Below are 26,282 nucleotides of genomic sequence, written 5' to 3'. Positions count from 1 at the left end.
TTTGGCTGCTTGGGGCGGCCAAAACCCTGGAGCCGGCCCTGGATATTTGCCTTGTTTTACAACAGGCTACATAAAAAGCACTAGCAAAGTCAGTACGAACTAAAATTTCATACAGACAATGACTTGTTTATACTGCACTGAAACGTAAGTACAATATTTGTATTCAACCTGATTTGTTTTATAATTATATGGTAAAAATGAAAAAGTCAGCAATTTTTCAGTAATAATGGCTGTGGCACTTATTTTTATGTCTGATTTTGTAAGCAAGTAGTTTTTAAGTGAGGTGAAACTTGGGGGTACACAAGACAAATCAGAGTCCTAAAAGGGGGTACTGTAGTCTGGAAAGGTTGAGAGCCACTGATGTAGTCTGACCTCCTGCATAACACAGGCCAGAGAATTCCATTCAGTGAATCCTGCATCGAGACCAACATTGGGTTTCTTGGTGACTATTTTTTTTCATAGCTTTACTGTAATCTAGCAAGTCAGTTCCTTCTGGGGCAAAACCTCCAGGAGCAGATGTTTTATGGAGCTAGCACACAGAGAGCAAATGAAACTGCTTACCCCCTGCTCAAACTGATATGGTAATCTCGCCTTCCACAGGGAGGGAAAGAGGTGATATGCCAACAGGATGGGGCCAGATGGCTGGCCGTGAGATGCTTATGGAGGAGGCCACACCTCAAATACAGCAGGGACTGTCTTTTCCTCCCTGGGAGACACTGGGATGGGTTTCTACGCCTTTAATTCACTATGGCCCAAAGTTTCCAAAGGGCCCTCTAATTTTGGGCACCTCTGGGCCTGATTTTCAGAGGTACTGAGTTCCCACGACACCAACTAAAGTGAGTGGGAGCTGCAGGTGCTCAGCACCTCTGAAAGCCAGGCCCACGGTGAAATGAGCATCTACAAATCAAGGCACCTGAAATCAGTGGCAATTTTTGAAAATTTGGCCCTGTACTTTGTTTCCTCACCTTGATCCAACCTTGCCATCCCTCCTTTCCACTGGTGAAAGGTATTAAATGACACAGCGGCACTCTGCCATAAGGGTAAAGCTTGCTGGGCAGAAGAAAGAGCTTTCTTGAGGACTGTAACTAGGTGGCTCGCTCTTGAAGGGCTGGAAGGCTGGGGCTAGCCACCCCTGATTACAGAGTGAGCCACACCTGGGTGACTGTCCTATAAAGAGTAGCCAAAGGCTGCAACAAAGGGGGCAATCTCAGGGATTAGAAATTGCTAGGCGTGAGCATCAGAACTGAGACGCCAGCCAGGGAGGGCCCGGAAGTGGCCTGCCAAAGCAGGAAAGACCCCAGGCAGGAAGGCCTAGGAAGAGGAATCATAGAATCATAAGAAACTTTTGTTAGTATGGACTTTTTGGATGGATTTTGAAACTTTATTTTAATGTTTGTTAATTTAATAAAGCACAACCCGAGAAGGGATGGGAATGGACAAAAGTGGTTTTCAGTTTCTTGAACAGTCTAAGAGGGAAAACTGAGGCAGGATGTTTGTAGAAGGACCCTAGGCCAGGAGAGGACACATGAGAGGCAGCTGGGCTCACTAGAGGGACCAACCCAAGACTGAGGGCTAGTCTGGTGAAGACGTTCTATGCTGTTGGGAGAGAGCTCTCCCGTCAGCATAATTACTCCACCTCCGTGAGAGGCAGAAGCTATATCAGCGAGAGAGTGTCTCCCACCAACATAGCACTGGTGTGGACAGCGCTTAGGCTGGCGTCGCTCATGGGGGTGGCTTTTTCACGCCCCTGAGCGACATAAGTTATATCGACATAGTGTAGACCTGCCCTGTGGAATGAACTCCCATAGGAACTAAGGACCAAGACAAACCCCATCAGCTTCTCCTCCAAGTGCAAGGAGCACTTCTTTGACCTTGACTTCTCTAAACACAGAGTAACACATGTGTATGTGTGTTTTATATATATAAAAAAATTCTCCACCCGTTGCACACACTTCTTCCCCTGGGAGAGGACAAAAGAACATGAGAGATGGTAGTCGCACTGTTCAGTGCCCTGCTGGACGATGCTCATGTACACAGTGATGATTGCGATATAAAACCTATACATAGGCTTGTCCGAACATTTATTTTATTGTTTTATAATTTTTATGGGATAATATCAATGTTTATTTCAAAGCATTTTTTTTCCAATTTTTATCAATTTACATTTTCACAGCTGCACAAATGTCTGGGTTTTAAGCATTTTTAAAATGTTTATGAATTTCAATTTTCACAGTTGGGGGAAATTATTGGGGGAGTCAGAAAATGGGGGGGGGTCGGACAATAATTATTTAATGGCTGTATACAAGATTCAGAAAGTTAAAGCTTTATAGCCATTAAAACACAAATTGTCACCGTCACATGTCAAAACGTACAAATATCCTTAAACTAATAAGATCTCAAGCAGCATTTTTCTTACTCTGTTGATCTGTAAATTTCAATGATTATTGATGGCAATTTTTTCATTGGTTTGTGTGTGTATAGTGAAATTGGGGTTAACCAATAAAAAAATAATCCTTCCAAGCCTGCAATGGAATAGACATCCCTGGAGATTGAAGTACTCTATCTGTGCATCTGTAGAAAGGATCAAATTCTGCTCTCAGCTACATGGGTGCAACTTCTTTGAAACTACAGGGAGTTGCATCTTCCTACCTGAGAGCAGAACATGGTCCAACAAGTACAGCATTGACAACACCAGTGCTATCTATCTAATCTAATCTAATCTATCTATCTATCTGTCTATCTAAGGTTTTTATATAATGCCTAGATAACATGGTGATAGGCACAATATCAAAATGACAATGGATAAGATTAGATTCAAATCTTGGCTTCTCTCCTGAGACTCTCAACCAGGGAGACAATTACCACCAGTTGTCTGGTGTGGAGACAAAGAAATGCACTGGGACCAGCTTCTTGCACAAAGCTAAAAGGTTTTATAGGGGGAAACACTTCCTCCTCTTTCCCCCCAATCTCTCTACCTATCCCTACCTTTCGACTATATCTATGGCAAGGACCCCTCGCAAATCTTTGCAGTATGAGACATGGTCCCACAGAGGGGAGGGAACAGCAGCTGATGGGCCAAGGGGGCTGAGAGAAGGAAAGCTGGCTCTGCACATCACTGTCGGTGGGGGGGTTATTTATTTATCGGGTAACGGTAGTTACAGCTGGAAAAATAGGAGGAGGATCACTGCCAAACAATGTATCCAGGGAGATGTTTTGTTACTGCCATCAGCTGTCACCTTGGAATAAAGAGCACGTCCCAGCTATGACTAATACAGCCAGTGTCTTATTTCACTCTTGGATCTGGCCAAAATGTTTCTCTGGCCTAGGAATACAATGAACTCCCTAGCAAGATTCTTCTTTGCAGCTAGGTCTCTTCTACTCCATTCCTAGACTCCTGAATCCCCCTTCAAAATGCTGGATAATGTTATGATCAGATTAAAAATAGATTTGTAATTATGCAACTAAAATTCTAGCAACTAAATCTCATGCTTCAGGGCATAAACTGATCCCTGGCTTGAAGTCAGGAAGGAAGTTGCGTGGCATTGCACAACTGGCCAGCTGCATTATGTGTGTGGAGGGGGAAGCTGTTTACCGCTTAAACATCAGATGTTGGCCACTGCCAGAGATAGGATACTGGAGTTATGGACCAAAGGTCTGATCTGACATATGGCTCCTTTGCTCTCTCACATTTCTTGCAAATATGACGCAAAACCCTTAGCACCTGACTCCTATTAATGCAAATGGATAACCCTCTGCTCACTGATAGGTGAATTGGCCCTTTGCGAGTATCCCTCTGGAATGGAGGCTTCAGCATTGGTAGCTGATGCCCCCTGTGTGCTCACCACAGGATAAAAGCCACGTGCACACATTTTAACCTCAGAAAATAAATGTTCATGATTAGAAGGCTACTGACAAAGGATCTGAATGGGAGAAAAGTCAAAGGGTTTGGGTGTGTTTTATTATATTTTCCCCCACATAAGATATTAATACACCGGAAAAAAAGACAAAGAATTTTGTTTGTCACAGATGAATTTAAGGGACTGATCCTGCTCCCATTGAAGTTAATGGTAAAGCTCTAAAAGTCTGAGACAAAACCCACAAAAGCTAAAAGGATCAAATCTCTAATTGCTATCCAGAACTGGATGTCACCTTAGTGTCCCCTCTTCCAGCAACCATTCCCTGTCCTGGCCTCTACTTCCCACAGCTCTGCCTGTGTGCCTCCTCCTTGACCTGCAGTGTTCCCTGTTACTCCAGACTGTCATGACAATAACTGCACATCCGGCACCTCTGCTGGACCCAGGCCCAAGTCTCCCTGTCTTGACTAGCTGAAGGAAAAATAAATTGCTGTGCAGAGCACGACATTACTATGTGCAGTCACTAGGCACACACCTATACACACGTACACACCCATACACACGTACACACACACACATGCTTTTGGGGAGCTATCCTTTGGTCAAAAAGCCTGGACCAGACCGATGGATGCTTTTCCCCCTACAGTTCTAATGCAAATGTCAGACTGACAGCATCTCTCTGGCATTCCTTTACATATTTGGCCCAAGCACAGACTGGTGGGGGTTGTGAATACTTAGGGCACTGCCCTAGATGGAACTGCGCAGCAGCTGGGGCAAGACTGGATGGAACCAGACTCTCAGCAGCACATTCCGGAGATTAGATGAGAGCTCGCATTGATCTTTGCAGTTTGGCTGGGCCAGTGAAAGCTAACGGCTGCAAGAGTAGTGGCACCATGATTAATCTAGCTGTTGAGAGCTTCCAGAAATAGAGACAGTGGGTCGGGGGATACAAGAGAAGATGGGATTTTTTTTTTTGGAGGGTGGGAGGAGAAAAGGAAAGAGCAGTCACTCATCAGCTGAGGATTCCCATCCCCAAAATCACTCCCCAAAATGTCAAAGGTGAGAATGACTGGACAAGGGATCTGGAATTTGAACATAGTTACCAGTCAAGAGGAAAAACAATACTCTACCCTCTAGCCAAGGAAAGTATTCCAAGCTTTAAAAGCATAGGAAAAATTATATATATCCCTTGGACAGACTGTCTCAGAACTTCTCAAATCCCTTACTGTCCTGTTGTCACAATACAATCCACCCCAGAAGTGTTAGACATCAAATAAATAACTACTACTCACCAGGTTTCAGCAAACAGTGTTGGTGCAGCACGGTGGTTGCTGTTCTCTGGCCCAGAAGTAGCTGCATTTCAGTGGAGCAGCATGTGGGGAGTTGGGAAGACCCTTGGGATTCTTTGAGATGCTATAGAAAGGAAAGATCATTGTTAGTAAAGGGACAAAAACTGAACAATGTGCAATAAGAAAAAATAACTGTACAACTGAACAAGTGTGAATGGTCCAAATCCGTCATGATGCGGGGCACTATCAAATTATAGAGGCACTGAATGCAACACCATAGTTAAAGCTGAATTAAGTTTTGCACTGAAAACAGAAATTCAGACTCTTTGATATATATGAAGAATTTAATGTATCCTCCCCAAATTTACAGTACTTACTCCTTGAATACAGAGCTAATATTTAATAGCTTGGTTGGCTGAATCTCAGTCATCATGGGTTCTACCTTTAGCACAGCAGTCAAGATGCTGGAGGTTTGATTTCCAATTGGCTTTGGAGGAGTAAAATGTGAATTCAGAGCAGCTACATGCTTCTTATTTATTTTTAACCTAGAGGCACAGCAGGAAACTCCATTAAGTTAGAAGCACCTGGGATTTGCATCAATTTTCCCTTTAAATTCAGAATGAGATGTTTTTGTGAAATTTGGATACATTTCACGCCATCCTCAACAAAAAAAATAAACCTTTCTAGAGGTCATAAGAAACCCAAACAAGCCCTGGGTTCCCCACTTTTGCAGAGCAATACAGACATCCCAAACTTTTATCAATAAAAACTTTATAGACCCCCTAATGCTATTCTACATGGTCTTTTTAGGATAGCTGGATTCCATGCTAACTTGGTTCAGGCAAAATACAGTAAACACCACCTCAGAACTTCTCTTGAACAATCCCATACTCTACCTCCCACACACTGCACATGTCAGTCCTAGACCCCACTTCCCAATCCCACTGCTGCTTACTCCTGATCCTAGTACTGTACAACCTCCTGGGCCCACACACAAACTCCAACCTGATCCTCAACCCCACCATAGGCTCCCACTTCCAGTCTCTAGACTGCCTTCCACCCGATGCAATTACTGATCTGGTGTTTGCACCCACGGCGACCGCAAAGGTGGTGTAAACAAACCAAGGAATAACTGAGAAGCAGGAATCTTTTAATTATTATTTATCATTTGTTTGCAGTGTGATTTCCACGCATCCAAGAAGGAATGGTCCCTGCCCCAAGTAGTTTACAGTCTAAGGAGAGAGAAATGTAGGGAACAAGGACCAGATCCCTGAGCTGGTGTAATCTGGTACAGTCCCACACCCCAAATACTTCCTTGCTGTGTAACTGTACACGGCTGATTTTAATACAGCTGGGGTGAAATTCTGGACCCTTTGACATCAGTGGGGATTGTGCCGTTGGCTTTGATGGGACTAGGATTTCGCTCCTGTTGGATCCCCGTCTTTCAGTGCCCGCTTCACAGAAGGATGGTTTGCAAAGGGTGTAATTTTCAGGTTCTTGTGAGGGCTCCAGCTGTAATGTCTGCAGGGGGCCTCATTGAAGCATGGCTCAGCCCCATCCATTATCCAGGGTGATCGTTAAATAAAACAAATCGGGGACACTTCCTGCTCCTTCCTGCCCACTCTAGAAGCGTGTTTTCTCAAGGGCAGGATGATAGAATGTGGGCAAATCAGGGCAGATGGGGAAGTGGCCAATCCTGCAGCCTGCCAGGTTTCTGTCCTGCCTGTGGATAAATAGGTGACTTCTGCTTCCTGGGTTTTCCATCCATGCCCTAACCCGCCCACAGTGAATTCCTCACTTTGTTTTAAAGGCAAAAGGGGAGTGAGAGAGATTGATAAAAGGCCTTCGCAAAACCGAGGGAGGGTGATGATATCTGAGAGTTGTCGGATCATTCTACCACCCCGTCCAGTCAGTGTCACTGCAGCGTTGTTCCATATTTAGCTCCCGACAACTGCGTCTAGGACTGGAACTCCCAACTCCCTTTTTTCTCTCTCTTTCCCGTCTCTGCTCCCTGCACCGGTCTCAAAAAATTGCTCCCTCTCTTTCCTCGTGGTCTGAACCCGGTGCACCAGCACCCAAGAGGATGGCTGAAAACCAGGAGCCCAGCGACACCCAGACTGGTGAGGAGCAGCCTGAAAATGCAGAGGAGTCTGGGGAGAAGAAGAAGGAACTGGAGAAACTGCCGCCCTTTGAAATCGTGGGAGGGTAAGAGAGATCCGTGCACAGAGTTTAGTTTTAAAGAGGCAGTGAGTAAAGAAAGCCAGGATGACTCATTTCCACTTGGCTCCTCACACAGTCTGTCCAGGGTGAGGTCTCTGCCTGAAGTTTTAATGTTGGTTAAATAAGGATGAAACCTGGGGCCAGTGCAAGTCTGGAAAGGGATTTTTTGAACTTTGTTTATATTGTGCAGGTTGCAATTCTTCCTACAGCTGAACTTGTAGCTAGGGTGAAGTTGCCTGGTGAAGAGAGTTTCACTGCCTAGGTGTAGGATGGATTCAAATCAGCTTGTAACTCACTGGATCCATTTATGGGCCTGATTCTACCAATTCTCTCTTGCCAATGCTGACAAGTCACTTAACATGCAAGTAGTCCCACTGGTTTCAGAGGGATCACTCGTCAAGTAAGGTACTACTTGGTGTAAGGGTGGAAGAATTGGGCCCTTGAAGAATACTGAAATATTGATTTCTTGAAGGGGTCTTGTTTGCAAGTTCCTCTGTTGCTGGGTTAGGAAAAATACCAGCCCCAGTGCTAATGGTGTGGGTAGAGAAGGGCAAGCAAAGGAGACTATTACTTTAGCAGAGTAGCACGGTTGTTACGGAGGCCCAGTCAGAGGTGCTGGATTGCCCTTCTTGGGGACTATCCTCTGTCCATTAGTATCCACAGGAGTGGTAGATTCTGGACAACAGTGGTGAGAGCTTCCCCAACACCCACCCTCCCCAAACAATCTTCAAGGGCTCCACATTATTGTCAGAAAGGCCAAAATATGCACAAAGTTATCCAGTGTTAAGCAGTGGAACAGCCACAGATTGGAGAGCCTTCATCCTTTATATAAATTATAAATCACAGCAAAATACTGGCCCGGCAGCCAAATTTTACTTTTTAAACTCTTAAAATCCACCAAGCCCCATGACTCCTAGAAGGTTGTTTGTTTTTTAAATAGGGACCCAGAATACCCACTTGTTCCCCCAATAATGGGACCCTAGAATCAGCCCTGAAAAATACTCACTGCTGTGTTGTGCCCGCGTTATGGATCATACGGGCTAGATTTTCAAATGAGCTCAGGGGTCAGATTTTCTAGGGCTCAGCACCCACCCCTGGGGCCAGACTGTCAAAAGAGCCCAGCCCACATTTAGCTACCAGATCATCAGTCAGTTTTCAAAAGTACTCAGCACAGTGCTTAATTTGTAATGAAAGAGGTGCCGGGACTCAAGCCATTTTTTTACATTCATAACTGATGCAGCAAGGCCAGAGGTGGCATGATTATGAACTGCCCAGCCTGGCACAAATTAAAGCACTGACTCAGCAGCGCCCACTGGGACACTGAGGGCCAGATTTTCCAAACAGCTCAGCATGTTGGACGTGGGGGTCTTTTAGAAATCTGGCCACTTATTTAGGAGTCTAAATGGGTGATGAGCTCTATGGGAAATCTGGCTCACGTTCTGAGTGTTGAGCCCTTCTGAAAAGCACAGCCTACAAGAGGCTCCTTATAAGATCCCAATCCAATAAACCATACAGCTAATACAAGCATGGAATGATGATTAATCAATGGACAAATGATTATACATTAATAATATATGAGGGAAAGGCGTGGCTAGGAAAATCTGTCTGTCTAATCTACCATCCCTAAGCATTTCTAATATGCCAGTCACTGTACTATCTAGATGTAACCATACATAATTTAAAGTGTGGCTTAACCAGAAACATGCCATTATAAAAATGTTATGGTCAAGCTCTGTATTTATTGTCTCCCAAGGTCGCCAAGTCTACGTGCTCAATTAATAAACTAAAATGTGATTATTTTCCAGCAGCCTTTAACACAGACTTCAATCCAGGAACTGAAAATCCAGCTGTGGCCTTTCTGCCTGTTACATCATCACTAATAAGAAAGATTCTACAGTCAGAACTCAGCTGGCAATTCTGATGATGATGCATAAGGCAGGATATACTCCAGCTCTCTCCCCCCTAGCTGTATTGCCTCCACATAGGGCTAAAGTGAGTGAAAGCTTTTGGTCCAAAAAATCAGCAGATGTGATTCAAAGACACACAGCGAGCAAACACGTTGAGTAACAAGATGCCATTTTGACTTGTCACTTTGCTGCCTATAATGGATATTCTGATAAAAATAATTACATTAAATTGTTCCGTCCCCAAATTCTAATACTTGTTTTTCTCTCTGGATTTCACCTGAGAATAATTTTGTTTTCTGTTCTCACAATCTCTTTTAAAAGTCTTTTGTCATTTTTGGTGGTTTAAAAATAGCGAGCCACATTTGGGACCCGATTCTCCACTGTCTTGCCCTTGGTAGGATTTTCAAGTCAATACCATTGTCTTCAATGAAAGCAGAGTTGGGCCAATGCGGAGTGTTTCTGAAAATCCTACCCAGTGTCATGGTATTCACCTGCACAAAGTGAATGCTGAGTGGGCGTACAATGCTACCATTCTGATTTACACCCATTTTGCACTGGTGAACTTATTGTGCAAGGTGTGTGGCAAGGCAGAATCTGGCCCTGTGGCTTCAACAACACTTTTTTATTTCTGTGATGTTGCATGGCTGTTACAGAGGCCCAGTCAGAGGTGCTGGATTTAGGTTTACCAACTCTGACTGAAGCTATTCCGGGAGATTCCCTCCCCCTCCCCCCCCAACATGATATAATGTCATTTTCTTAAAATATCCTACTAAAATCTCCTGGATTGCTTTCAATAGTCACCGGGAGATGGATGAGGATTCCGGGAGACTCCAGGCCAATCCTGCAGGGTTGGCAACCCTAGCTGGATTGCCCTTCTTGGGGACTATCCTCTGTCCATTACTATCCCCAGGAGGGGTAAACTTTGGACAAGAATGGTGAAAGTTTCCCCAACACGCCTCCACCAGTGGGTCTCATCTCTGTTCTGGAGACCAGCTCTCAGGGTGAGATCATGAGACCAAAGGTCTTTCACTCCTTGGCCTCTGTACTGAGACTGACAACAAATGGAACAATTGGTGCCAGCTGTTATAGTGGCTTTTATGATGTGGACGGGGAACTGGGCATCCACTAGGAACTGAGCTAAGACCATAAAACTCAAGGTATTTATACCTTACTAATCACTGTACTATTTGAGGATTGGTCCCAAAGATCTGCCTTTTGCTGTCCGACGAGGTCCAGCAGAAGATATGTCTACCTGGGATTATTATTGATGTGCTGGGCTCCTAAGGGTGAGATGTGGGAAAGCAAAGAAAGAAAACAGGGAGATCACAGAGGATGCTCAAGAAGAAACTGAAAAATCCAGCAAATTTACCCTAATGTTTAAGCAGTGCCCATATTAAGATATTGTATTTGGAAGTCCTGGGACTGCTGATGGGAATCTCTTTCTCTGTGTCTTTGTTGGATGTGATCCCAGTTTGAATTTTCTAGTTATTTATAAAATTTCAGCAGAGAGCGCCAGTTATTCGGCTAATGAGAGAATTTACAACTCCAAATGCCCCAACGCGTGTGCTCAATTACACTGTGTAAAGTTCAAGCATTTCAATTGTCGACCTTGGATTAGGGACATTTTATGATCCTTGCCAAGTGTTTGATGCTGCTGCCCGCAGCCCCAAGAAGTCTGTGCTTTGCAAATGGGGCTGGCAACCTGATTTGGTCTTTACACTTAAGAACATTAAAACCCTTTTCTCAATGCTACAGCCAGATTCAGCCCAGCTGTGTAAACTTCATGGGATTCAAATTGATCTATTAATTTACACTACATTCCTCTGGGGAGAAAATGAGAATCCCTATAGCACAGAAATGCAGTGGCAAATTCTTCCCCTTTTCCTTGGTTGTGGTAGGCTCCAGTCATGACAGAGCAGTATCTGAGAGTCCTTGCACCGTTGTCATCAATGAGTCCCACACAGTTGTTTGTTACTGAATGGCTGCTACAGAGCCAGTGAAGGGAGCATGAAACATTGCTTTTGTGTAGGCCCTACATAACCAGAGACCATAGCTCCTAGGTTCTAGTGGTTGGTTCGGCCACTGACATTCTATGTGACCTTGAAGCAAGAGCCCTTCACTTTCCCCATCTGTAAAATGGGCATAACAACATTTATACAACATGTTTCATTCAAAAATGGATACATAGGATCATCCTCATTTTACACACAGGGAAACTGATGCCTAGAGAGGTTTAATAACTTGTTCATTGTCACACAGCAACTTAGTATCATGGCTAGAACTAGAACCCAGGTCTCCTGAGAACCAGCCACTTCTTTACCATTAGGCCCCTTTACTTAGCTACTTCAGAGATGAATTGTGAGGCTTAACAAATTGTTTGTAAAGTGCTGTAACCTCCTCAGATGAATGATGCTATAGAAGTGCAAAGTATCATAATTACTTATTATTATGAGTGTCTGAAATGCTCAAAGGTCAGACCACGCACAGGCACAGGTCCAAAGCGTGTGCAATCTTTTGGTACATGTGGTTTTTTCTTTTCCTGCTGAATCACTTGCTAATAGATATCACAGCCATAGGGGGTCAGAGACACCTGGTACAGTTTTTGATTGCTGAGAACAGGGACTGCAAGTCCGGTGACAAGCACTTAAGTTCTCCCACTGCAGATGTTTAACTGACATACTTGTGCTGGAATATCCACACCGCTCTGACCGAGATGGGCTTAAACCAATCCCTTTTCATTAATTAGTACTCTCCGCAACCATGATGAGCAAGGGTTTCTGAGATCTCAGCCAACCATGAACAATCTTGGATAGTCTCTTTAGGTTTGTTTACAGGCTTCTTTACTGGAAATAAAGTGATCTAGTGTATATTCCACATTGCCAGGAAAACAGATTTGCTTTAACATCCCAGGTAATCCCAGCCAGCCTAGTACGTGAGAGGGAAGAGATTTTATGTAAGGTCTGGTTGGAGGCCCTGATTTAATGCACTCTGAAGTCAATAGGAGTCTTTGCATTGACTTTAAGAGCTTTTGGATCTGTCCCTCACAGATTAAATGACTCATTAAAAGATAAAGAGATAATTCACCCCTCCTGTAACTCCACTGAAGTCAGCAGAATTACATCAGGGATGAATGTGTAGGTGACTATTATATCTGTTATATACTTATTTAAAAATGTAATAATTCCTTGTGGCTTTGCAAACCTGCCTTTGAAACAAGGGGAGGATAGCTTGTGCTGGGTGGAACCTTTTGATTTTTAAAAGGAGTGACTAATTATCTCAGAGGTAAAGTCATGAAGTTGGCTGTTACCAAACAAATGTCAATTTCTTAGACTCAAGGAATGAGAGAGTAGGACTTTCACCCAGTCCATGCGAGGGAAGCACAATGGTCTGATCCTGCTCCTAATGAAGTCAGTGGGAGTTTTGTAATTCACTTATAAAGGTACCTTTAAATCTTCTTAGGGGGAAAGAAAGGGAAAGTATTGCCAAGAGGAGAAATGTTGATGGTCACTTTGCTTGGTCTGTTAGGGCTTGCTTAGATTATGGAAATTTGCAATGATATGTATTAGTGATAACTCCTAATGCAAACACATTGCAACAGGGCACAACAGAACTTGCACTTGGGCAGTGTATCTACATTAGACATCTGAACTGGTATAACTGCATCAGTGCAAATTTCTAGACAAGCCCTTGATCCTTTTGGCCCTTTCTTTTGGATTACACATGAAAATAGGCAATTAAGGCCTAATTCAAAGTCTACTGAAGTCAGAGGGAGCCTTTCTATTGACTCCAAGGGGCACTGGACTTAAGTGTTCTTCCTGTTTACTCATATTTTGAATGAAAATATATTCACCAGTTTTCAATACTAGAATCAAAGCCCTGTGTGTTCTACACATTTCCCAGCTTGTGCTTGGCCTCGTACTATTCGGCAGTACTATATTTATAATACTCTATGATTGCCCTGTCACCAAAGCATCTTCAACACAGTAGGAAGTGTTTGCTCCTCAGTCAAAATGGAGAGGCCTTGTCTACCTGACTATTTTTCTTCACACTGAGGCAGTACCACCAGCGCTTGCAACAGACACCTCATTGGCAGCCACCACCATTTTAACCACTGTGTTGTGCAGACTGGCTCTGAGCAGGATTCGAGGACACAGTGCCCTAACCCCCTGCAGCCGGTATATAGCAGAGTTCACACTGTTGCTAACCCTGCGGAGCAGCACCATTGGGAAATGTGAACCACACTATTTGAACCGCAGCCCTAGAACTTTAAGTTACATTATAAAACATTCAGGGTTTGGGCTGTCATTTGACTAGGTGTATGTAAGCCCTTAGCAAAATGGGGTCCCAAGCAGGAGGTCACAGTCACATCTTGAATATCATCCCTCCCCTCTTAAATGGTAAGTGTCAGAGGTACCAGGGCTGCAGGGTTTTAGGGAACTAAATATAACTCCCCTAAACATCCCGATCTGGAAAAAGACCACAAGCAAATTCATCTCAGAGGTGACAAATCACTGAGATTAGATTCATTTGGAAACCAGGGGAGGAACAGTTCACAATGACTGCAGGGGGAGATGCACCGATTTATACCAGGGCTAGATTTAGTCTCCTATATCCGCATTCAACAAAACCACAACACATTTGATGTTAGAGGACCAGAACTAGAACAGCAGGCTAACCGCCAGGACTGAAGTACGCTTGTATCTGTGTGTGCAGAAGCTTGCCATTTATATGCTAGTACTAGCCAGTCATCTGCCGCTGTTCAGAAGAGCGTCAACCTAGATGGAGGAGAGTTGATAGACCAGAGTTCTGGACTCTAAGGGTACTGTAGACTACCATTAAAGGGCACTAGCAGAGCTGTGGAGGGGCTTCCCATTGGAATGGGAGGTGTGCAGCTCAGATCTGAAGTGCTCTAGCAGACCTGTGTCCAGGGAAGTCATTTTCCTGCTTCCTGCAGCAGTAAAAAATAGACATATTCAAATAACACGCCGAAGTAGCTTAAAGAAAGTCACTCCTTGTGCCGAGCAGTCTTGAAATACTCTAATAGCGAATATACCGATATTTGCAGTGTGGATAGATGCAACCAACATAACCCAAAGAAGCCAGGCAGAGACAATATGGGGTTGGGAGCCAGAACTCCAAGCTTCTATTCCTATCTATGTAATTACATGGCCTTAATGACTAAACTATCTGAGCACCTCACAACAATTAATTTTTAATCTTTACAGCACCCAGGGAGGTAGGAGGTATAGTCCCTAGTTTGCAGGTGAAGAACCAAGGCACGTGGTAGATTAAGTGAGTTGCCCAAGATCACACAGGAAGTCTGTGGCTGAGCTGAGGAACTGAACCCAGGCCTTCTGAGTTCCTGTCCAGTGCCCTAATTCTCCATTCCATTTCTGCTACTGACTGGTTGGGAGCCTTGCGCAAGTCATAAGGTCTTTGACTTGTTTTCCCCATCAGTAAAATATGGTACTTATATTTCCACTCTCAGGGTGGCAGGGAGGGTGTGAGGCTTGACTAACATTTGTAAAGATCTCTGGTTGAGAGCTGCTGTTGAAAGGCTATGTGTTATTATAGGATACATTATAACACTAAGGCATTTCTCTTGCTCTTCCCCTCTCCATAGGGAGCGCTTCCCAGCCTTCTTTTTCAAATTCCAGTTCAGAAATGTGGAATACAGCTCAGGCAGGAACAAGACCTTCCTATGTTATGTTGTGGAGACCCAAGGCAAAGAGTCGGGGAGCTTTCGGGGTTACCTGGAGGATGAGCATGCAGCAGTCCATGCTGAAGATGCTTTCTTCAATAACATCTTGCCCACATGCGATCCCAACCTACGCTACAACGTCACCTGGTATGTCTCCTCCAGCCCCTGTGTGCCCTGTGCTGACCGGATAGCACAGATACTGCAGAAGAACAAGAACCTGCGCCTCTCCATCCTGGTAAGCCGCCTCTTCATGTGGGAGGAGCCGGAGATGCAGGCCGCCCTGAAGAAACTGAAGGCATCTGGATGCAAACTGAAGATTATGAAGCCTCAAGACTTTGAGTATATCTGGCAGAACTTTGCAGAGCAGGAAGAAGGAGAGGCAAAGGCCTTCGAGCCCTGGGAGGACATTCAAGAGAACTTCCTGTATTACGAAGAGAAGTTATCAGAGGTTTTGCACTGAGGCGCATGCCAGTGAGGATTTCAGTTTGCTCATTTAGCTTCTTGCTTTAATGGTGGACAGACTTATCTCTGTTTCTGTATGTCTTAAGCCAGAAATAGAGGCTTTTAAGGGTACTGTCACTGCCATCTGTGACTCCAGCTCTGCCTAGGTCTGACAGTACATGAGCATCGTGAACTTCGCCTTAGTAGTACCTTACCCACTGCAGCTAGCAATCCATTAGTGTGATCTTCCCCACTATAGGGCATGTAGAGGCATACTGAGCTCTCTTTCTCGCAGGGACTTGTCAGTACCTCTAGGAATGTCACCCCTCCGCCCCAAATCACCTTTTCATTAGGAAACAAAGGGGAGTGTCATTAGATATAGCAAGAACGTTCCATTCTTATCTAGGTGGATGATGTTTGCACATCTAATGGAACTGGAAAGAAAAGGCCGTAGTGGTTCTAGTCCCCTAGAAAAATATCAAAGGAGGTATATTATAGTATATCTTCCCTTCTGCCATACACAAAGATTGAGGAGTCCATAACTAATTTTGAGCAACAAAGCCCGGAAACATCGGAAGCTGGTAACATGTCTCTCTCTCTCATCTCTCCAGGGCCAGCTTGTAAGAGATCTGTCAACCAGCGGAGAGACAGGCATGACAGACTTGGACATCTGTGTTACGGCTTCAGCTTTTCAGAGCTGCTTTGAGTCAGGCAGGATGCAACAAAAACCTTTAGCAGACATGGCCCTGATGGACTCAGACTACATTTACCATGTAGCATTTAGACATTTTGTTTAATTTTTAAAATAAACTTGTACTGTCTTTGTTAACAGGACAGGAGAAGGCTGTGTGCTGTGCTTAACGACATGAATGCAATGGACTTCAGTGGATCGAGAGGAGAGAGAGCAGGCCCCACATATTGGGGCAGCTTTAGAGTAAAAAAAACACCTCACCTTAGATCAAGGCTGCAAATTCGATAAATGAATTGATTAAGTGTATGTCTTATAAATGCTGAGGACCTTTTTCAAAAGACAAAAAACACAGATATATAGAAAATAAAATTATTCATTTTCCACCATGTACAGATAATCCAGAGATCAATGTGGGGGCTGGGCTAACAGTTCTAGACAGTTACAGGCAATATGCTGGAGCCTTCTGGTGACATTCTGAATGCCTCAAGTATTTGTCTTCTCCCTTTGGCCTATGAGATGCTCATGCTATAAAACTGGGAAGGGCAAAGGAGTTAAATAAATTGGTAGCCACTGCAGAAACTCACAGCAGCCGTGATTCTGCCCCCATCTCTTTCTCCACACAGGGGCTACTACATTTAATCTGACAGGGAAGAACCATGGCCTTACAACCCATCCATGAAATGTTTCACACTTGAGATAGTACAGTGCAACAGGAAGGGGGAATTCCCAGGTACAAAGAAATTTCAAGAACCAGCATGAGTGTGAGATGAACAGAGAAAAATCTGGGCATGTGACGTCTCAGATAAAGCCTACACAGAATGGGTGGAAAGTCCACAGGGAAGCTGGTCAGCCAAGATGCTGAAATCACATGGGGTTCACACTTCCAGCTAAATTTCTGACTCACTGTTGTTTCTGTATCAACAGCACCAAGCAATATCAAAAGGAACAGCAGACCATAGGAAGGTAAGAGAGGAGGAAAATACAAGTATGGCCAACAGTTTTACATGTCAGTGTCCCACTGGCACCAAACCCTAGCCAAAGCCTTCAATACAAAGGCCATGAATAGTGATAAGAAACCATCAACGTTCAGAGCAGACAAAAATAGTTGCTATTGATTTACTGTTTGTGTTTGTTACCAGATTTAGACAACAAATATAAATAAGATACAAAAACCTAAATCCATGCACATATTTTTGGTACATATTTATGCTTGTTTACAGATCCAATATTCCAAGCTTCTATTTGTCGAACTCAATCCTTTAAAAAGTTATTTCCTTGTTTGGCTACAGCAATTATACACCAAAAACAACTTTACAAGGGACAAAAGGGCAGTCAACAAATCATGTGGGCTTTGCGTTTTTAAGGTGTTACAAATACACACAAGAGTGGAAGGACAGAATCACCCAGTTGCGACCCCTCTAACAAATTAAAGAGTGATATTCATGATCTGCAAAGATTCAATCATTTTCAACTGAAAAGGAGGAGAGTAACAACATGAGGCCTTCAAAGATTAGAGAAGGGGATTTGCAGAGCTCCATCAATTATGCAAAAGATCCCACACAACACAAGCAGTTAGTAGCTTCTGAATAGAGAAGGGTTTACATATATTACATGGATAAAAAGAAGATATTAGGGATTCTACTTTATGCTAGAATTCCTATACTCCGGCACTCAGTTACTATAGTAATGGGCATCCTAAAAATAAATCAGATTAGTCACTGTGGACAAGATCGGAAGCAAAACATACTACAAGAGTATATGGTAGAGCACTTCAGCACAAGGTTCTAAAATCAGCAGAATTATCACCTTTGAACCAAATGCTGCAGAAAGAGACCTGGTAAGTTATTGTAAGGATGTGAAGGGGGAAGAAAAAAAAACAACAATGTTCCATCTGAAGTTTACTGACCACCACAAAGTAATGGACTACCTTTTGCTGGCCTGCTAGATTCAATATGCTATTTATTAATGATTTGTTCATTGCTGTTTAGCAATGCCAGATGTAGAAACAGAATGACACTTAGACCCCACAATGACTAGCAGTCTATAAATACCTTAGATGAAAAGTAAAGATGAAAACCTATACATGCATTTAATGCTAAGCCCACTTTATATCATACTAGCCCATTCATATGTGGTCTCTCAGAACACTTGCATGCTGATACTTGTACCAACTATGTGGGGGAAAATGAACCTCCTAGGAATCTTTGCCCCATACACTTATGTTCCCTTGAGAGGTTCAGCCTTCATATAGAAGGCAGAGAGAAATGTGAACATAGTTGGGTTTACACAGGGGTTGCACTCTGGTTCAATAGCAAGAGTTAAAAAGGTATGTACTTGAGACTTTATAGCATGATGCTTAAGAGAGACACTCCTGATAAAAGCAGGAAACCTCACTTATGTTTTGAAAAGATAATACTTTAATTTTTAATAACTAAAAGAACAAAGGAAATCTGCACATCTGAGCTGAACACTGTACTGTTTTAAATTAAATAGCAGATCTCCACAATTATTCACTTCATTATCTGAAACAACACAATAAACAGATACATATAACTCTTAAATTCAAAGATTTGGAATATTTTAAAAAGTGCCAAACTAGCTCAAAACTTCCACACACAAACCACCACGGTAAGAAAAGATTTCTTTACAAGCAGATGGGTATTCTGAAGGGTGGAGGAACAGTGACATCTGGTGGTTGGCTATGTGACTCACAGGCAAGGATCCCTGAGGGATATATATAACCCTGAAGGTTTATACTAGATACTTCATTCTGGAACTCTGATCAACACATTCCAAACCAGCCGGTTCTCTTGAAGCAACTGCCTGCCATTGGGAAAAACCTAATGGTAAATTATTCCTCAAAGAGGAGATGGGCTCTGCTTCACACACAGCTTTTTCTCTAAATCAATTCCCAAGCCACCTGACTCTACAGCAAGGGAAATCAACAATCATCTCCATAAGGCCTCTTTGTTCAGAGAGCATAAACGGTGATCTTAATGTCCGTGTCCTCAAACACTTCCTCAAGTAGCGCTGAAACCTTATCCCATTCCAGACGGTCAAGTCCACATCCGATCCTGGAAAATAAAGACACCAAAGTGGCTGTGATGAGCTGTTTCTGACCGAGTATGTTGTAAAGCTCACAAACAAGTGCACAAAAAGATTGAGAAAGGACTTGATTAGAGGGTGCGAGTACCTTCTCAGGGAAAAAATACTGGGTACTTTTTAAGGCATAGCAAGAACCAACGGAAGTTAAAACCACAGAAGCTGGAGTTAGAAATAAGGTGTTTTTAAAAATAAAAAAAAAAAAAAAAAAAGAAGATATTAAGTGACAGTGGTCATTCATTGGAATAAACTTACAAGGGAAGTGGTGGATTTTCCATCTCTTCATGGCTTCCAGTCAAGACTGGATGCCTTTCTGCAAGATATGCTTTAGTCAAACAAGTTATTGGGCACAACAGATGACTAATTGGGTGACATTCTTTTGGCCTGTGTTATACAGGTCAGGCTAGATGATGGAATGGTCTCTTATTAAAATCTATGAAAAAAATGTGAAAGTGAAATTACTCCAATTACAACTCATTGGCCCGAGTGAAGGGGGGAAAACAAACAAACAAAACACACACTTCTCTCAGATGGGCTGAGAATCATAGGACTGGAACAGACCTCAAGAGGTCATCTAGTCCAGCCCCCTGCACTCATAGCAGGACTAAGTATTATATAGACCATCCCTGACAAGTGTTTGTCTAACCTGCTCTTAAAAATCTTCAGTGATGGAGATTCCACAACCTTCCTAGGCAATTTATTCCAGTGCATAACCACCCTGGCAGTTAAAAGGTTTTTCCTAATGTCCAACTTAAACCTCCCTTGCTGCAATTTAAGCCCATTGCTTCTTGTCCTATCCTCAGAGGTTAAGAACAATTTTTCTCCCTCCTCCTTATAACAACATTTTATGTACTTGAAAACTGTTATGTCCCCTCTCAGTCTTCTCTTTTCCAGACTAAACAAACCCAATTTTTTTCAATCTTCCCTCATAGGTCATGTTTTCTAGACTTTTAATCATTTTTGTTGCTCTGGACTTTCTCCAATTTGTCCACATCTTTCCTGAAATGTTGTGCCCATAACTGGACACAATACTCCAGTTGAGGCTTAGTCAGCGCGGAGTGGAGTAGAAGAATTACTTGTGTCTTGCTTACAACACTCCTGCTAATACATCCCAGAATGATATTCACTTTTTTTGCAACAATGTTACACTGTTGACTTGCTTGTGGTCCACTAATACCCCCCCAATCCCTTTCCGCAGTCCTCTTTCGTAGGCAGTCATTTCCTATTTTGTATGTGTGCAACTGATTGTTCCTTCCTAAGTGGAGTACTTTGCATTTGTCCTTGTTGAGAAGGTATCTGATGACCTGTTTCATGCATTGCTCTGTGGGACAACCAACTTACAACATGAACAGTTCCTGGGCACTGCACATCTTCAAAATGCTGTACCAAAGGTTAACTAAAAGAGAGTAAATTACTGCCTAGAACCTTGTCTATGTAACTACGATTTTAAGGTCCCTTTGAAAGTAAGATCTAACAAGACCGGTGTGAAAAAGCAGCAAATTTGGTGCTAAAAAGAAGGATAAGATGTAAGCTATGAATACAACTACTGGTGAGCCAGTGATCTGAGTAAGTCACAAGACCAAACGTGCAGTGATAATCTGCTTGGGGGCCTAGACTTATCAAGCATTTCCTCAATAGGATTCAGCACTTCAGTAAGTTATAGATGCTCTGCTTCAGAATACTACAAATTCATATTCTCCATTATATCTTTATGTACCAAAAAAACCTAAATACAGCATATGCTGTCCCAACGGCACAGTGCTCTCCAGCAGTCTCTACACACTGCAGAAGTAAAAAAGGGACAGAGTTCCAGATTCCCTTAAAAGAGCTCGGAATCTCTATGCATTGTCCTGCAGCCTTTACAGACAAACAATCTACCATTAAATTAGTGTAAAGTGTATGTGCAGGAGAACTGGGCCCTAATTAAAGCTGAAATAAGCTCCTCTCTCTCCATCCTAGTTTAGTCCCAGGCTTGTTTTAAATTAACGACGGGACTGGGTCCTAGCTAGACATATATAGGCATTCAATATTATGTTGCTGAATAAGGTGCGGTAAGCCATTCCCCATTATGTTGCAACTTTGATATTTCAGCAATTTCAAGCAGCTACAGTTTGGCACAGCACTAACTAATTTTATCTGAAATTAACTTAATGCAGTCAAAAATACAGAAATAACTAGGCCTATGTGCTGGCCACAGAACTCACTTCATTTGTGATCAGAATTCAACTGTACAACCCAAACAGAATATAACAATATTAAGAGTGTGCATTTAACCCTTTATTTCATAGTAAATGGTCACTTCCTAAAATATCCATTCTGCCCAAGGGACAATAAAATGTTTACTTTCTAGTCTCCGATTCCCTTACCTAGGCATGGAAATATCAGTTACCCCGTTGTTCAAACAATGAGTTTTCATGGCTTCTAAACTCTTTTGCATATTCTCATATGTTGGTTTGTGGGAGACTTTCTTCTTCGTAATCTGTGTACAAATTAAAAAGTTCAACAGTGCATTAGCAACAATAGTACAAGCTATTTTCTCCTTAACTCTATCAAAATCCAGGCCAAAATTTACTAATCGACTACCTCTTAGTATATGGTGACTGGACTCAACTAGTTATTTCAATATAAGATGTACAACTATTACCATTTAGATATTTAGTTGCAATTGTGCCACATGACACAGCAGGTCAGGGCACTAAATACTGCATTTCTAAAAGGCAATAATCTGGTTTGGAGAAAAACACTGTTTTCCTTAAACATTTTCCTGTCAAAAGATAAACTGCAATCTCTCTCATTACCAAATGCTGGGGTTATGCTTACATCTGTCTCACACAGTTGACCAATATTTTGAATAATACTTTCAGGGAAGCTGTTGGAAAAAAAAAAACCAAGCAGCTCCTGTTTCAAACAAACTGTTTAAAGCATAAACACCACACTTCAGGCAGGGAGTGGAAAAGCAGACTCTTCCCATTGCAGCATGCTAGAGAGGCTTTTTCAGCACAAGTGTAACAACAAGGGGCCCAGTTTTCACATGACCAGCAGGATATGGGTCAATGGGAATTACCTATAGTTTGAGAGAGAGAGAGAGAGAAGGTGGAGAAATCACATCCCAGGATTTAGAGAGTAAATTTTAGCAGTTAGTTCAGTGAACTAAAAAAAAGTATCAAAATGCATGTGCGTTTCTATGCTTTTACATTTTAAAGCAAATTATGAAGGTGACCAGATCAACATTCCTGAGACTGAGACATTCAACCACTGAACTGCAGGATGGCAGCAGCACAAGAATCTCCCCACTACCCTGCCAGCACACCTCAACACTGCACATAAAGCTACTGAACAATTGTCAGACAGTAACTTCCACAAATGAAATGTGCTATTCAAATGTACTTCAATTACTTGTTGGTAGGAAGCTGTACTGAGTTTAGTTCTGAAAGAAAAATCTAGCTTGGCTTGTCCTCATAATCTGTGTCTTTATTTAAAAGGCTGAGATGTCTGTTGAGAATCTAGAGAAAAACCTCTCTTCCAATCAATGCAAAATGAGGTGGGACTCAGTTATAACAAACGCCTGACTCTCATCCCTCTCTTACCAGGTAATATATATATCTGTCATCTCTTTTCAGAACGGCCACCTCTCCAGACTTCTTCTCTAAAACAAAAGTGAAACACAGCATTGACATTAATTTTGTTTAAAATTTTACAATTCACTGCTGATTCTCCCAACTCCTGCTGAATAGATTAGAAATGAATTAACAGATGTTAAAGAATTTTCTAAAACAAAACTATTTTTACAAATAATTAAAAGATCAGAGACATTGTCATTCAGTGTGTGAAAAACATCTCTGAGCACCATAATTAGATCGACCTAATGCTCAGCATCTTTGGTCTACCTCTTGGAGAGGTGGATTAGGTATAGTGACAGAAATCCCCCTTCCATCGCTGTAGGAAGTATCTACGCTACAGTGCTACAGTTGCAGCTGTATCGCCATAGTGTGGATAAGCCCTCAGTTTTTAGCTTTTTCTGTTGCTGCTGCCCTCATGTTGCTTTTTCAAATGTGTTGCAGCTGGGCTAACCCAATCTTGCAGTTAACTGACTACTGCTAAACCAGGGCTGCAGCAGATGCGTGAACTATAGTAGAACCTCCGAGTTATGAACCCCTCGGGAAGCGAGGTTGTTCGTAACTCTGAACAAAATGTTACAGGTGTGTTTTCAAAAGTTTACAACTGAACATTGACTTAAAACAACTTTAAAACTTTACTAAGCAGAAGAAAAATGCTGCTTTCCCTCTATTTTTTAGTAGTTTGCGTTTAACACAGTACTGTACTTGCCCTTCCCCCCCCCAGTCTCCGTTACTGCCTGATTGGGTACTTCTGGTTCCAAATGAGGTGTAGGGTGACCAGACAGCAAATGTGAAAAATCGGGACAGGGGGCGGGGGGTAACAGAAGCCTATAAAAGAAAAAGACCCCAAAATTGGGACTGTCCCTATAAAATCGGGACATTTGGTCACCCTAATGAGGTGTGTGGTTGACTGGGCAGTTCTTAACTCTGGCGTTCGTAACTCTGAGGTTCTACGGTAACTTATTTATATCAGTGAGTTGTGAACTCTATCCCACTGGAATCCCATTAATTAGTGAGATGGAAACAGGTCAAATTTAAATACCAACATACACGGGCAGTTGGCTTTTCTGTCTGGTTTCCTCTTTAACTGGAAATTAAAAAAATTATCCCTGTAAACAACACCAGGGAGCATAAAAGTTGAAGGTCTCATTATTATTTATACTATGGCAGCCCAGAAACCATGGTCAGGCTCAGGGGCTTGCTGTGCTAGGCACTGTACAAATGCAGAAGTGGATCACGTCCCTGCCCCAAATAGTTCACAGCAAATGTATTAAGATCCAGTATGGTCAGTCCTAGAATCAGTGCCTAGATACTACTGTGACTGGTGTTATATAAATACCTTAGGTAAACATGGACTACTGCTAGAGGCTCGGGCTTGCACATGGACTATAGTAGCCTCCCCTCCCCACAGACATCACTCACGCTGATCCAACAGCTCCTGTATGCCACCAAACTTTTTCTTAAATAAGACAGCTATCCCAGCGCCCATGCGACAGTCCTCACTGATGCAGTGAGCCAATGAGTCCGTTCTGGGGCAGGTAAAAAGGTCCCCTTTTATGTACCTGATCTGAAAAAGAACAAACAAATAGGAGTTGAATGAGAACTCAACTTTGGTCCACCGTCAATGTTCAGAATCACATAAGGAAGAAAAAAAATGGAGTTAACCAAAGCAGGATGGTATAGTGGACAGGAGACTAGACTGAGACACTGTTTGCAAATGAATGAATGAATGAAGATTAGCTAAGTGTTGCACAGCCTTTCCTATAGGTCATTTGCAAAACCTACATGATTTGTGATCAGTTCATTTTATGAAAACACAGTCTAAATTAAAGAAAACTGGACTGGTATGGTTGAATTAGTGCAAACATATTGAATGGGGCAGTAATTTATTAAAGTAAACAGCATTGGGCTAAACTGTGCTTTGGATTGATGTACACAGGGGTTCTCAAATTTCATTGCACAGTGACCCCCTTTTGACAACAAAAATTACTACATGACCCTAGGAGGGGGAACCGAAGCCTGAGCCCCAGGGGAGTTCCCTGTTCCCTGCCAATGGGAGCTGCAGGGGCGGTGCCTGCAGGCAGGAGTAGTGCACAGAGACCCCTGCCTCCCCCCGCCCAGGGCCACAGAGGTGTGCTGGCCTCTTCCAGGAATGGCATGGTCCCGGGGCAGGCAGGGAGCCTGCCTTAGCCCTGCTGTGCCACTGGACTTTTAGCAGCCGGAGATCGCGATCGACTGTCAAACGCTACAGAATTGACCAGTCGATCGGGATCCACCAGTTGTTGATCACCGATGTAGTCAGACTGCCACTTCCCAAAAATAGCCATGCCCCAAAACCAAATATTCTTACATCACAACTCTAGAGCATATGCCAATTGGAAAACTTTATTAGGGGGAAAATGTCACTCCTTGAGTCAGGATAAAAACTGGGAAAAAGAACAGGAGTACTTGTGGCACCTTAGAGACTAGCAAATTTATTTCAGCATAAGCTTTCGTGGGCTACAGCCCACTTCTTCAGATGCAAAGAGTGAAACACACAGACAGAAGATATTTATACATACAGAGAACATGAAAAGGTGGAAGTACGCATACCAATTGTAAGAGGCCAATCAATTGAGATGAGCTATCAGTAGCAGCAGAAGAAAAAACTTTGAAGTGATAATCGAGATGACCCATATAAGGTGTGAGAACTTAACATGGGGGAAAAAAATCAATTAGTGTAATGACCCAACCATTCCCAGTCTCTGTTTAGACCTAAGTTAGTTGTGTCTAATTTGCGTTCTCCTCACACCTTCTATGGGTCATCTCGATTATCACTTCAAAGTTTTTTCTTCTGCTGCTACTGATAGCTCATCTCAATTGATTGGCCTCTTACAATTGGTACTTCCACCTTTTCATGTTCTCTGTATGTATAAATATCTTCTGTCTGTGTGTTTCACTCTATGCATCTAAAGAAGTGGGCTGTAGCCCACGAAAGCTTATGCTGAAATAAATTTGTTAGTCTCTAAGGTGCCACAAGTACTCCTGTTCTTTTTGCGGATACAGACTAACACGGCTGTTCCTTTGATAAAAACTGGGGTATTTAATAGCAGGAACCTGCATTAAAAAGTTAATTTTCTACGTACTCGGTCTGCCTGATCCCTGGAGGGGGGACTGGCCATGGTAACGTGAGGCTATTTCCAAGATTTCTTCTACTGCAAGGTTAAAGAAAAGAAACATGATTATTAAGCCTTTCAAGATAAGTGATACTAAGGCCTGGTCTACACTAACCCCCCAAGTCGAACTAAGGTACGCAACTTCAGCTACGTGAATAACGTAGCTGAAGTCGACATACCTTAGTTCGAACTTACCGCGGTTCAGACGCGGTCCACACACGGCAGGCAGGCTCCCCGTCGACTCCGCGGTACTCCTCTCGCCGAGCTGGAGTACCGCAGTCGACGGCGAGCACTTCCTGGTTCGA

At 42.9% G+C, this 26,282-nt stretch overlaps 2 protein-coding genes across 2 annotated transcripts; one reads left to right on the top strand and one right to left on the bottom strand.

Annotated features, from left to right (window-relative positions):
• Positions 1-7,007: 7,007 nt before the first annotated feature.
• Positions 7,008-16,489, top strand: LOC113407115 (C->U-editing enzyme APOBEC-2-like). The gene is made up of 3 exons (XM_026655178.1): positions 7,008-7,348; positions 14,894-15,442; positions 16,024-16,489. The coding sequence occupies exons 1-2, from the start codon at positions 7,227-7,229 to the stop codon at positions 15,429-15,431; spliced, it is 660 nt and encodes a 219-aa protein (XP_026510963.1). The 5' UTR covers positions 7,008-7,226; the 3' UTR covers positions 15,432-15,442; positions 16,024-16,489.
• A 1,989-nt stretch (positions 16,490-18,478) lies between these two features.
• Positions 18,479-26,013, bottom strand: LOC113407114 (ADP-ribose glycohydrolase OARD1-like). The gene is made up of 5 exons (XM_029912306.1): positions 25,948-26,013; positions 24,245-24,389; positions 22,793-22,851; positions 21,572-21,684; positions 18,479-19,177 (listed from the first exon to the last, which is right to left on the bottom strand). Exons 1-5 carry the CDS (start codon positions 25,981-25,983, stop codon positions 19,075-19,077), a joined length of 456 nt encoding a protein of 151 aa, XP_029768166.1. The 5' UTR covers positions 25,984-26,013; the 3' UTR covers positions 18,479-19,074.
• Between the last annotated feature and the right edge of the window lie 269 nt (positions 26,014-26,282).

Source organism: Terrapene carolina, unplaced genomic scaffold (genome assembly GCF_002925995.2).
Source record: "Terrapene carolina triunguis isolate 2854851 unplaced genomic scaffold, T_m_triunguis-2.0 Scaffold198, whole genome shotgun sequence".
NCBI classification, from domain to species: Eukaryota; Metazoa; Chordata; order Testudines; family Emydidae; genus Terrapene; species Terrapene triunguis.
Note: the sequence above shows the minus strand (reverse complement) of the source record. Positions and strands in the feature narration are given on the sequence as shown.